This window comes from Cucurbita maxima, unplaced genomic scaffold (assembly GCF_002738345.1).
Source record: "Cucurbita maxima cultivar Rimu unplaced genomic scaffold, Cmax_1.0 Cma_Scf00032, whole genome shotgun sequence".
Classification (NCBI taxonomy): domain Eukaryota; kingdom Viridiplantae; phylum Streptophyta; class Magnoliopsida; order Cucurbitales; family Cucurbitaceae; genus Cucurbita; species Cucurbita maxima.
The window spans coordinates 2471271-2484324 of NW_019272048.1; the positions used below are offsets into that span (position 1 = coordinate 2471271).

Below are 13054 nucleotides of genomic sequence, written 5' to 3' on the forward strand. Positions count from 1 at the left end.
ATTTGAACATGATTCTTATCTTAATTATATATGGTTGAAGATTACATTAATAATTTTGGATTTTTCGTACCATTGATAATATTAAATTGTAAATAAAATAAATTAGGATACTTTAGAATATAAATTAGTTTTCAATAACATTTGTTACTATTAAATATAACCTTTTCGAACAAGATTTTGGAACACATATATATATATATATATACTAAAAATAATGAATAGAAATTAATTATTAAGTTAAATAATTTAAATAATGATAATGTTAGTTATTTTATTTTATTTTTATTTATTATTAGCCGAACAGTCTTCTCATTTCATAGATCCTCTCGCGAAAACATCGCGTAGAAAAGAATTGAAAAAACCAAATCCAAACAGCGCGAAAGCTCTCAAAAACCAATGCCAACCGCATCCAAAGCCATTAAAGCTCCAACGCCGAGCCTACCATTTACATCCAAACCCGTTGTGCTCTCCTTTCATTTCAACGTTTCTCTTCTCTCTCTAGTTTTCTACTATTCAACGGAGAGACAGAGGGCGTCTCATCTCGTTTTTTAGCACCGAGAATCGGAGAACACAGCAATGGAACCCCGGAAGATGATTCTCCCGTGTTTGCTGTTGGTTTTGACCTTCTTGGCGACGGATCTTGTGCGCCCTACTCATGCTATTTGGCTTAACATTCCTTCTACCGGCACCAAGTGCGTCTCTGAGGAAATCCAGAGCAACGTCGTTGTTATGGCTGATTATGTTGTAATCTCTGAGAATTACACCCATACGCCCACCATTTCCGTCAAGGTGAGCCCTCGATCGGTCAACGCTAGGGTTTTTCTAGGGTTTATTATTTTCTCCCTGGTAGTTTTCGGGCTGATTGAATATAGAATCCTGTGAAATGTTGTTACCGGTAGTTCTGATTCATTATCTTTGACGGATTGAATTCTGATTCATTATTCTGTGAGGACATTTTTCATGTATGTTTTAGTTTTGTATTATCCTCGAATATGACGGAACATGAATGTTATTGTGTTCCACATCCATATATAATTATTAGTAGACTGGTTATTGGTGAAGGACACTGGGATTATATGAACGGTGGTAGGCTCATTAGTACGTGTTGGGTTCTCTTGCCCAAGCCACATATTACTCTCGGGGCTTTTTCTTCCGGATTCCTCCTCAAGGTTTTAAAATGCGTCCACTAGGGAGAGGTTCTACACCCTTATAAGGAATGTTTCGTTCCCCTCTCCAACCAATATGGGATCTCACAATCCACCCCCTTAGGGGCAGTCTTAAAATGCGTCAACTACCTTCTAAGAAATGTTTCGTTCCCCTCTCCTCCAACCCATGTGATATCTCACAATCCACTCCTTGACTAGCGTCTTAAAATGCGTCCACTAGAGAGAAGTTTCCACACTCTTATAAGGAATGTTTTGTTTCCCTCTCCAACAGACGTGGGATCTCACAATCCAACTCCCAGGAGTCCAACGTTCTCGTTTGCATTACTGTTCGGTGTTTGGCTTTGATACCCTTGGGGGCTGTTACATGTGATATATTTGATTTCATTCAGGGGGCTTTTACCTTAATCCCTTGGGCTTTTGTAGAGTTTGGTTTTAAAGTCGATTTCCATGCAATTCGTTTTTTAGTCTCTTCAAATTATAAGAACCTCCAGATTTTTTTTCTTCATTAGTTGCCAATTCTATCTATTTTAAGCGAATGTGAAGAAAATATCCAAAAAGTTGCCTATGTTTTGATATATGTCTTTGTATCTTTGGCTTATTATTCAATCTGTAATTTGTTTTCCCTCAGGTAACATCACCATACGGTAACAACCTCCACTATAAGGAGAATCAAACGAGTGGGCAATTTGCATTCACCACAGCGGAGGCTGGCAACCATCTGGCATGCTTTTGGATTGATGGCCATAATCAGGGTGGTGGTGATGCTAGCTTAAATCTCGAATGGAGAACTGGAATTTCAGCTAAGGATTGGGAGTCAGTTGCAAAAAAGGAAAAAATTGAGGTGTGTTTTCTCCTTAAGCTGATTCATACACTTCCAAGATATGTTTCACATTGAGTTGCCTCTTGTTCCTAATCCTCTTCCAAAAGAAGAAAAAAAAAAACGAAAAAGTAGAAGAAATTTGAGCTTTGTTTTCATCTTAATCCTCTTGTTTCTTCTCAAAATGCCAAGATTTTTACATATCTATCTATCTATCTAAACTTTATTCGAAATCTATCATCAGTATTGTGGCTCCTAAAAGCCAAAGACGAAAGGAAAACTTTTAACTTTCTTGGGACACTTGTGCTTCAAAATCATGCTAATCGAATGCCAAGTTTAAGACAGTGAACCTGCTCTTTATGCAGCTCAGCTATGGTATTTTATTGAAATTGATAGGCTAAGGGCTCTTAAAATGGTAAAATAACAAAAATTCTTTGTTGACCATTTGGTGAATCATGTAGAATGAGTTCAATAACTGTAGAAAACATCAAACGTATGAATTAAAGCTAGCAAATCTTTGGTTGAGGCCTTACTCTTCCTCTTATATATATGGGTATGTATATAATTTCATTCATCAATGAAATGCTTGGTGTACCTTCTTGATTAAGTTTTTTCCCTCCTCACCTTCTCATTTTCTGTAGTCATAGTTTGACTTGTCTAATTTTAGTATACCCGTTTTGGTTGCTTGGTATTAAACAAAGAGGGAGTTCAGGGCTCTCTCGTGAGCATCAACGAGAGAGATATAAGACTGTTTACCAAGCATTAACCAGAAAGATAGAAATTACAAGCGAAATACAACAATGAGAGAATGGAGGGAAAGAGTTGGGGGTAAATGTTAGGATCACACAACACACACATGTTAAAGTTTATATTGATGACTTTAGCTATATATAGCAGATTAAAGAGAATCTGAGAATGTAGATCCTACCTAATCATAACTAGGGTATATATATAGTTTCAGTTTACTATATATATAGTTTCTAATCTAGGTATATATATGGTTTCAGTTTATAGGATATATATATGGTTTCAGTTTACTATATATATAGTTTTAACAAAGCACTCCAATATATATAGTTTTAGTTTATTATATATATATATATAGCTTTAACAGATATAACCACATAAATATCTACCTATATATTTCTACCAGCTTTGTATTATAAATAGTTGTTTACCATTTTCTTTGTATAGTTTTACTATCGGTAGCCATTTGAGTGGTTGAACAAGTGAAAAAAAATATAATTTTACTATCTTTAGCCATTGAATGGTTGAACACCCTGAAAAAATATAGTTTTACTATCGGTAACTTATGAAAAAATATAGTTTTACTATCGGTATCTTATGAAAAAATATAGTTTTACTATCTGTAACTTATGAAAAAATATAGTTTTACTATCGGTAACTCACAAATATAGTTTTACTATCGGTAAGCATTGAATAAGCTGAGAATTAGATGGAGTCCCTGGTTGAACACCATGAAAAATAGAGACTGAAGTCTAAGAGAGAGCATGCTAGAATTAACCTTGAAGTTATTTCCAAATTGCTAACTTTCAGGGTGTTGAGCTGGAGCTCCGGAAACTTGAAGGGTTGGTAGAGGCCATTCATGGGAATCTTTTGTATCTGAAGCGCAGGTAATCTATCTATGTGGCAAAACTCTTCAAGTTATATACAAAATATTTTGTGGATGAATGAGTTAAGTAATCATTTGGGAATGTATATATATATATATATATATGAACTGCAGGGAAGCAGATATGAGGATAGTAAGTGAAAAGACAAATGGAAGAGTGGCGTGGTTTAGCATAATGTCCTTAGGTGTATGTATTTTGGCTTCCGCACTTCAACTCTGGTACTTGACGCGCTTCTTCCAGAAAAAGAAGCTCATCTAAAATAGTGTTCTTCTCTAGCTTTGTAACTTTCTTTTCTTACACCACCAAGTATAAAAAAAAAAGGTATGATACTAGCTTGTAAACTATGAAACTGTCCAATAAATTTTATCACAGGAATGTTTTATCATGGATTTTTTTCGTTAGGATTGCACCACTAATACACACTCAATTTAGATGAACACAGAGAACAAGAGAGAAAATGCTACTCAATTTAGATGAACACAGAGAACAAGGGAGAGAAAATGCTGGAAAAATATTGGTTTAAAGATTTATTCGAATGACTTCTGGTATCTGCAACATTCTAGCTAAAGATATATATATGGTTCAGTTTACAATATATATAACTATCTACGGTTTATATTTGGATTTTACTATAAATAGTCGTTACGGGACCATTTTCTATATAAGTTATTATAAATAAGTAGGCATCACCCAACATTTTCATATAAATAATTATCTTACTGTGACAAACACACTGCATTTGAGCATTTGACATTAGACGTGTCAAACTTACTTCAGAAGTTCATCTAAATCATTATCTTATTTCTAAAGATGTGAATATTCTAGGTATTTAACTAGTTTTGTGGTTCACATTACCAACTCAGGAGTGTTGCTTGTCAACTGCATTTCATTTGCAATCTTATGTCATTTCTCATTTGGTTACTTGTTTCGTTGGATTATATAGTACCATATGATGTTCGATTTTTATAAACAAACTCGAAGTTCTATATCGTACCATTCACCCCAAAAAGTAGCATTTTTAGTCCATAATTTGAATAAATTAGTAGTTTAAATTTTGTAACCATTTAGTTCCTATTATATATATTCACATACAAAATGTTATTAGATTTATGAAAATTTTAAAGTAGGATTAAGTGGTTAAAACATTTAGTTATAAATGGATACAATTCCTAACCAATTATATTAACCTATCTTTAATTTTACCAAATATTAATAGATGAGAACGATGTGAATTGTTTTTTATTACTGAACATGATGCACTAGAGGAGGATTAAGGGTTTTTTGGATTATGAGTCCGAGAACCCTGATCCTTGGTTTCTTTTGTTTCTAAGTGGTATCTAGCATCTTTCTTAAGCCCTAATTTAAACTCACAAGTCAGTAACATTTCATAATAACATATACACGTCATAAATATCATAATTTTCTTGAAGTTATAGATAGAAGGGTCATGAGTCTTGTACTAAGTGAGTCGTTAAGGATAGTTTAGTCATTTTCCCATAAGCCTCGACTCATATCTCAAATTTTGTTTAAATTCTAAACCTGATCTAAACTTCTTGAAATCTTAGACAAATCTTGTGTCCTTGTATATAGGTTTTACTTAAAATTAAGGAAATTTTAGGGACATATTGGTCATTTTACCCTCAATTCTTGATTCAGTCCCTGAACGTGCTTCAATGACTTTTGAGCTATGCAAAGTCCTTCGAAATCATAAAATAAGGCTTCTTTTGAAATTTGATGTTATTTTGAGGTCATTTGGATCATAAACTAGTGGTATATTATTATTAGAGACTTTGATATTTTACACCGTTACTTGATTTAACTTTTTAACCTTTTCTAATGACCACCAAATTTCATATACAACCTCGATATGTTATATTAGGTTTTTGAGCTTAATTCTTTCCTAATTTTTTAATTCTAACTTAATATAAGGTTCTTAATGAAATACAAATGGTTCATACGAGCAAAACTTGAGGAAAAAAAAAATCCTATTGACTACTTATCTCTTTGTTGATGCTTAGGGTTTCAATTCTCGAGCTTTCTATATCCGACTTGCTACTTCTTAAAGAATCTAGTTTAAGGAATCAATAATAATAATTTTAGAATACATAGGAATTGGTTTAATGGAAAATGATGGACTATAGCCGTGGATTTGAAGAAACCCGAAAGTTAGAGACCCAAAAAAAAAAAATTAATTCCTTGTTAGTCAGTAGGTTTCTTTATCGTATCTCAAAATGCTAAACTTTTTTTTTATAGCACAAGCTTCCACAATCATTGAAGCATCCAAAGTCGGAAAAATCTATTCTTATGAGGATTTTGTGACCTCATCGTTAAAGGTCAGACATTGGATCATCGTTAGAGTTCAGACGTTGGATCTAAGGTCAAATTTTTTTGTTTAAAAAGTACCCTTTTAACTCTAAAAAAAATATTTTAAAAATATTTTTTAATTTTCAAAAGTTTTATTTACACTTAAAAAAAAACTTAAAAAACACAATTAAATTGAAAAAAAAAATTAAAAAATAGATTTACCGTTAATGCCACGTTTAAAAAATATTGAATTTTTCAAAGTAACATTAAAATATTTATAAATAATCTACAAGGGTTCGATAGCTTTCGTCCATATACTAACGGTAAGATTTTTAAATTTTTTTTCATAAAGATAAATGGTGTAAATCCTACTTTTATAATTTTATCGATATTTTTTTTAAAAAATATAACATTAACCGTAAAAACATTTTTGAACTAAAAAAAAGTTAAAAGTTTAAAGGTATTTTTGAGATTTTTTCAAAAATTTAAGAATATCGTTAGAAACTTTTGATAATGGACACACTATCAATTTCCTCCGAACTTAAACTTAATTATTTATTAAAAATTTTCTAATTCATTTATTTATTAATGTAAACAAACAAAAAAAAAAAAAAAAAAAAAAAAAAAAAAAAAAAAAAAAAAAAAAAAAAAAAAAAAAAAAAAAAAAAAAAAAAAAAAAAAAAAAAAAAAAAAAAAAAAAAAAAAAAAAAAAAAAAAACAAAAAATTATTATTTTCAACAATATCAAAATTGTAAAAAATTTAAATTTAAGTCTGCTTAATGAAAAAAATAATCAAATCTCACCAATTTTAACAAATATTTGATTATATATAACGTTTATATTTAAAATTTTATAAAATTTATAGTATTTTATCATTTATTGAAAATATGTGATATTATTTTGTAATTAATTTCAAACTAAAATGAATCATTATTCATTTAATTTAAGTTAAAATCAAAATTGGGATTGATGAGTGTATAATCTTGATTTTGTTTTCGGATAAGAAAAACAAATCAAATCAAGTGTTGTTTCAGAATTTAAAAATTGTATAAGCGATAAATGAGATTGGAGCACAATAATTTTAGGGCGAAAAAGGAATTTAGAGCGGACATCGAAAGGGGTAGGAGACTACAAGTTTGATTCCTTCAGCTTTGGCATCCCAATCGGAGCGACGACGAACACGGAAGCAGGGAGAGGGAGGAGCGATACAATCCGCACCATTCCTTCTCCTTAATCCCCATCGCAATCATATTCTTCTCAATCTGGATTCGAACTTCATCAACTGCGATTTTTGGTAATATACATGTATGTATGAGTGTGTTTGTGTGTGCGCTTTCATGTCCGATCCTCTTTCTGCTTCTAATTAGGGTTCCGATTACTCTATGCTACTACTTACTGTCTCTATATTAGGGTTTTCGCTGCTTTGCATGCTGCCTCTTTGTGGATTTTTGTGTCCGTCTTCTTCCTGAATCAAGCGTCCGGTTTGACCTTTTTAGTCGTTGAAACTCCTCAAATCCAATGTCTTTATGTTTATTTTATGGATTATGGATTATGGATTATGTTAATGTTAATTAATGTAATTTGTTAACAGAGTGAAGATTGTACTTGTTGATACAAGATGCCACGGGATTTATCACGATCTCGATCTCCTTCGCATAGGCGGAGGCTTTCACCATCTCCATTAGGGCATAGGTATACCAGGAGAAGTCGAAGAGACAGGAGCCGTTCACCGTATTCATCGTACAGCAGGTGATCCCGTTTGTGTTTTTAGTTTTATTTACTTTCGATTAATCGATTGAATTGTCTCCAACGATTATTAAAGGATTAACGACACCATATCTTCCCACGCGGTTTGTATTTCACCTCCATCGGAGTTTCTGCATGAATCTTTCTCCTTTTGCTTTTAATTTCCCCCTGTTTTTTCTTTCTAATATGAAAGCTGTTCAGTGTTGCTCTACATTTACTTTTCTCTTAAATTTGTTCTGTGATGAGGTAATAAGACTTTGATTATACTAATTGAATGTTCGTTTATGATTTATTCTTATTATTATAATGTTGACAACAAACAGTATGGATAGTTTTGTTCCTGTGTTTATTGGGTTTTCGTGTTTGTTTTATTGTTCAGTTACAAAAATGGATCATTATATATAAATAGTCCTCATGATGTTTGCTCGATGCTCTCTTTCAGTGTGTCTTGTCTTCCGGATCTTCACGACCTCGCTTTTATTATTTATGTGCTGATGAATGATGATTGGTAGTCTTGTTTTGTACTTGTGCTTTACTATTTTGAATTTTAAGAAAAGTTTCCGATTTCCGTGGCATAATCGTCAAGTAACTCCTGATGATATGTAATCATTTGTTGAGAATGGTGAGTGGGGAAGAAAATTTAAGAAGTCTTTGGGGGGAAACTCTAAATTGTGTTGAGAAGCAAACAGAATAGTCATGATCTCGGTAAGAAAATTGAGATAAGTCAGTTCTTCCTATTACATGGGAAGTGATCAGATATGCTGATCGGTGTCCTGTCATTGCTCGATAGTGACTTTGCTTCTTCATGTGATGTGATAAAAGATGGAGCCCACAAAGGTTTATTCTTAACAATGTATGAGGTAACTGTACGGTGCGAAGTGGTTGGCTAGCTTGATACTTACCTCTGTATAATGAAGTCTTTATCTCTTGCTCAATAATTCCTATGCATAATACAGAAGAAAAAGCCGCTCCATTTCCCCAAGACGTTATAGAAATCGTTCACGAACACCTAGACGCCATAGAAGTCGTTCTCCAACTTCAAGGAGTTGCAAGAAGTCCAGGCGACGAAGTTCCTCATCATCTGTACATCATAGATCTTCTAGTTCTAGCCTTGGATCCATTGAGCAAAAAAGTACCAGTGAAAAATTGAAAAAGGAAGAGGAAGAAAGGAAAAGGTATATTAACTAAACTCGCTCACTGATTTTTATTTTCTTTCTGCCTCTCAATTGTCCTTGGGTTCATTTGCAGAATCTTTTGATATACAACAATGGGAAATCTCATGAGTTGTTGAATTTTTTAGTTCGTTTTAGTTCTTTGTAGGCATTGACCCTTTGAATCCTTCAACTGAGATATTACTAGAATTGCAGTCAGGCTCTCTAGGTTTTTTACCATGAAAGATTATGGCATAACTAAAGCTCACATTTGGACAACTAAGTGAATTTTTGTCCCAAGTATCAGTGGTACCCTTAATTTCACATTATAAAATTCTATTACTACTTTTCTATTAGGATTGGAAACTCTTAAAAATGGCTACAGATTTGTATAATAATGTTACAATTCTGTGGGACTATCGCCCATTTAGTTTTTCTCATTGCAAAATTCTCATTATTGCTATTGTTGATGAGGGGCATATATATGTGCTATGGGTGATGAAGAACCATATCCGTAAACTTATTATACATGGATGTTGCATTTTCATGGTCGTTTATAACGAAAGCATTGATTGCTTAATTGGTTTGGAACTATTAGTTTGTTTTACGAGGAACCTTTCATTTAGTTCGAGTTAAAAGTATAAAATGACTCAAGTAAAACCTAGTTGTGGGATTCCGGCAGTGTTTTCATCACCAGAACCCGTTTATTTTTCTTTCAATTGTTTATACCAAATTGAACAGAGAAATCTACACTTTTTTGGAGTCTTGAGGAGTCCAATAGTTTGTTTGATGCTTCAAAATCTGCTCTTTTCATTTCTGCAATGTACTCCTGCTTTGTGACTCTTATCCCATCTCTGACTTTATCTCGCCCGTCTAGTTCTTTCTTATAGTTTGCTTTGTACTGGATTAACTGGCTACTTTATATTCTTGTAAATTCTCTTCAGTGCAGACTTCCATGTTTCAGTAGTTCTCTCTAATGACTGTTGCCTGCTCGCTAACGTACAGTCCCTAACTAATTTAAATTTGAGCAAGTGATTTTAAGATGGGAAGAACTAATGTAATATGTGGCTTTTTCAATTGCTAGAGCATAACAGTCTGCTGTTACCATTCCATGTGAACGCCTAATATGAAATATTTGTACAGTCCGTCACTTGTTGACTAGTTTAAGTTCGATAGGCCTCTAGGAACCTTGTTTTACATGAAATCCTGACTGTTAGGTTAAAGAGTCACAGTTTAGACTTTTTCCATGGCGCAACAATGGAAGACGCTTTTCACCTTTTCGATGTTTTGAAGCTATATGAATAAAAGTTTCTTTATATACATAAGAAAAAAAAAATAGTATACACCTCATTCAAAGAATGTTATAGTGTGAGGATTTGAGTTTTTCCAGTGATCAGTTTTAAAACTGCGACAGGTTACTTGACATTCTTCTCCACAGGATTTTCTGAAGGAAGATACTGCTATAGACTTGTTATATTTGATCATCAATTTGGTGCATCGTTAATATGCTGTTCACCAATTTCGTAACTCTTTTGTATGGATCAGGATTGAATTAGAGGTATGCCCTAAAAGGATAAGCATGTTTTAACGCTCTTACCGTCTTGGAGGTTAGTTTGTTAATTTAATCTATGCTTACAACATAAACCGGAAGAGGAAAAAAACAATGGACCAAGGCATGATAAGTCACTTGTCATTTAATTGTTGATGAATTGGAGGATCCTTCAGGTGGTGGTGCATTTTACCCATCCGTGGTTAGCTGTTTTCTTAAATATTTATTTTTCTCTCAGGCGACAACAGGAGACAGAGGCCAAATTACTTAAAGAAGAAACAGAAAAGAGAGTGGAAGAAGCAATCCGCAAGGAAGTCGAAGAGGGCCTGAACTCTGGGGATGTTAAACAGGAAATAAACAGGAAGTTGGAGGAGGGACGGAGAAGGCTTGCCGAAGAAGTGACAGCTCAACTCGAGAAGGAAAAGGAAGCTGCCCTTGTTGAGGCCAGATGGAAAGAGGTATTAATGTTGATTGATCTATTGCTTAATTTTTAAGACTGGTTTGGTTGGGTTCGGTTTGGACAGATGTTTGAGAAATGTGCTATTGTGGGGTTTTTTTCTTTTTTTCGTTTCGTTTACAGGAACAAGCTCGAAAAGAAAAAGAAGACCGAGAAAGGATGGTCGAGGAGAGCCGGAGGAGAGTAGAGGAGGCTCAGAGAAGGGAGGCTTTAGAGAGACAAAAGAGAGAGGAGGAAAGATACAGGGAATTGGAAGAGCTACAAAGGCAAAAAGAAGAGGCTATTAAGAGGAAAAAACAGGATGAAGAGGAACAGCGACTTAAACAGATGAAACTATTGGGTAAAAACAAATCACGGCCGAAACTATCATTTGCCATTGGCTCCAAATAAAAACATGTCAAGAAGAAACGTAAGTAAATGCTTCAATTTGGGATGACATATTTTTTGCTTAATGCCAGTCCATTTTTCTTATGAAATTCAGTCTTCGTCTCTACATCATAAATGCTTCGCCAATTTCCCACGCCCTCACCCCTTAAAAAACCCCTAAATCTAACAAGGAATGATAATAGAGTATGCTTGCAATGCCATTGAATTATTAGGAACGCATTGCATGTGTAGCCCTTTTGAGAACAGACCTTTTTTCTCTGCAGTCTTTCAACTTCACGTGACAGAAGTATGATGGGGATGGCGTTGTGGATTTTATACCTCTAATTTTAGCTCAACTCATCATCCTTCAGATCATACTTAAAATTATGGGTCATATTGAATTACAAGATATTTCTACAAATATTTTTGAAGAAAAGTCGAGATTGGCTACTTACATTTTAGTCACTGTTCGAGGGTTTGGTTCTTGAGATTCTGGTTCTCGATTTTCTTTAAATTTTCTTTGGTAACTTCCTTAATGTGTCTTAAGGATTCATCTTCATCCTTGAGTTACTAAAAGTTGCGATTTTTTACACTATCTCTCACTGGTTTTGCTCTTGTACAACTCTATCTAGGCCTCAATTTGACTCAATTTCTTCACCAAACTTTTAGATGGAGTTACAAGGAAAGAATTAGTGACAAATTTCATACATTTTCATGGTCTTTAGTTCGGATTATAGCCTTCCACAGTTTGCTAGAGTAAAACTCATAAAATTATAGCCTTCTACAGTTTGTCAGAGTAAAACTTATAAAAGTTTTTATTGGTTGGGGTGTTTTAGTATAATGACCATTAATTTTTCCTAAGGTTATTTCTGTACTTCTAACCTTGCTTTTAATGCCAAATTACTTTAATGGACGCCTTATAGCTTCAACATTAATTCATACCTCCTCAAATACCCTGTACTATCATTTATTAACATTACAATTCAACCGGTACTAATGTAACGACTTGAAATTTTCTAATTAATTCAAGGTTGCAACGGTATACATATCATGAACATTGAATGCGAAAATACTTAATTTAAACTTTCATAAAACGTCACCTTCCTTAAAATGCAATCATGAACTTACTTGTTTTGAAAACATTTTTGAAAATGATACAACAAAAGACCCTAAGTCTAAGACTACCCTATGCATGTGTCATGGTCTTGAGTTGTGATGTCGTTGTTAGTTGTACAAGAATGTCTTGTCTTAACCTGAAATAGAGGTAACACGGTACAAGAATGCCTTGTCTTAACCTGAAATAGAGGTAACACGTGGCTTTCTCTTTTCCTAGACACTATCCTATCCTAATGGATAGCTTGGATGTGTACCATATACTCTACAAACAGTCTATACGTGCGAGTTTGGGCTCACCAGACAGTTCGCACACTGCTGGACCCCTTTTCTTGTTGGGCGAGCCTGCTCTGGTAGCTCCTTATGCCGGACACCCATTAGAATTCGTAATCGTCACAACAACATTATGAAAAACATAATGATATTCACCTGCCTAGTGGTGTGTGTATGTACTCTCTTGATAGAACTGGGGTATCCCCCAATGCATGAGCACACATAATGCATGAGGACCCAATATTTTTCCATTTTCATTATCATTTAATACAACCCCGCTAGCGTCTCGTACATATCATATCTTTTTTCATATCATTTCACATATCGTTTATCATTCATATCATCTCATTTCTCATTTTTCGGTCCTCATATCATATATAATTCTAACGGACTTATATTTCATGTCACTTATCGTGATTTTATGTCATTCATATCATGCTGTATACATATAATTTAGGAGACATAACATAACATTCCA

The 13054-nt window shown here is 33.7% G+C and overlaps 2 protein-coding genes across 4 annotated transcripts; both read left to right on the top strand.

The window, feature by feature from the left end:
* The first annotated feature begins 422 nt into the window (after window positions 1-422).
* LOC111467003 (transmembrane emp24 domain-containing protein p24delta3-like) lies at window positions 423-4002 on the top strand. The gene is made up of 4 exons (XM_023111754.1): window positions 423-789; window positions 1795-2007; window positions 3541-3617; window positions 3731-4002. The coding sequence occupies exons 1-4, from the start codon at window positions 577-579 to the stop codon at window positions 3873-3875; spliced, it is 648 nt and encodes a 215-aa protein (XP_022967522.1). The 5' UTR covers window positions 423-576; the 3' UTR covers window positions 3876-4002.
* A 2984-nt stretch (window positions 4003-6986) lies between these two features.
* On the top strand, window positions 6987-11304 carry LOC111466935 (uncharacterized protein At1g10890-like). 3 transcript variants are annotated; one of them, XM_023111623.1, is made up of 6 exons: window positions 6987-7226; window positions 7332-7402; window positions 7513-7670; window positions 8624-8842; window positions 10606-10825; window positions 10948-11304. In XM_023111623.1, exons 3-6 carry the CDS (start codon window positions 7540-7542, stop codon window positions 11212-11214), a joined length of 837 nt encoding a protein of 278 aa, XP_022967391.1. In that variant the 5' UTR covers window positions 6987-7226; window positions 7332-7402; window positions 7513-7539; the 3' UTR covers window positions 11215-11304. The 3 variants fall into 3 exon arrangements, with proteins under 3 accessions (XP_022967391.1, XP_022967390.1, XP_022967392.1); XM_023111622.1 differs by lacking the exon at window positions 7332-7402; XM_023111624.1 differs by lacking the exons at window positions 6987-7226; window positions 7332-7402 and having other exon boundaries at window positions 7513-8527.
* Window positions 11305-13054: the final 1750 nt, after the last annotated feature.

Excerpts from the sequence above, each read along its gene's own strand:
- LOC111467003 (XM_023111754.1), top strand. The coding sequence starts at position 577 with ATGGAACCCCGGAAGATGATTCTCCCGTGTTTGCTGTTGGTTTTGACC. Across the intron at positions 790-1,794 it reads CGCCCACCATTTCCGTCAAG|GTAACATCACCATACGGTAA; the intron begins GTGAGCCCTCGA and ends GTTTTCCCTCAG. Across the intron at positions 3,618-3,730 it reads CTTTTGTATCTGAAGCGCAG|GGAAGCAGATATGAGGATAG; the intron begins GTAATCTATCTA and ends TATGAACTGCAG.
- LOC111466935 (XM_023111623.1), top strand. The coding sequence starts at position 7,540 with ATGCCACGGGATTTATCACGATCTCGATCTCCTTCGCATAGGCGGAGG. Across the intron at positions 7,671-8,623 it reads CCGTATTCATCGTACAGCAG|AAGAAAAAGCCGCTCCATTT; the intron begins GTGATCCCGTTT and ends TGCATAATACAG. Across the intron at positions 8,843-10,605 it reads GAAGAGGAAGAAAGGAAAAG|GCGACAACAGGAGACAGAGG; the intron begins GTATATTAACTA and ends TTTTTCTCTCAG.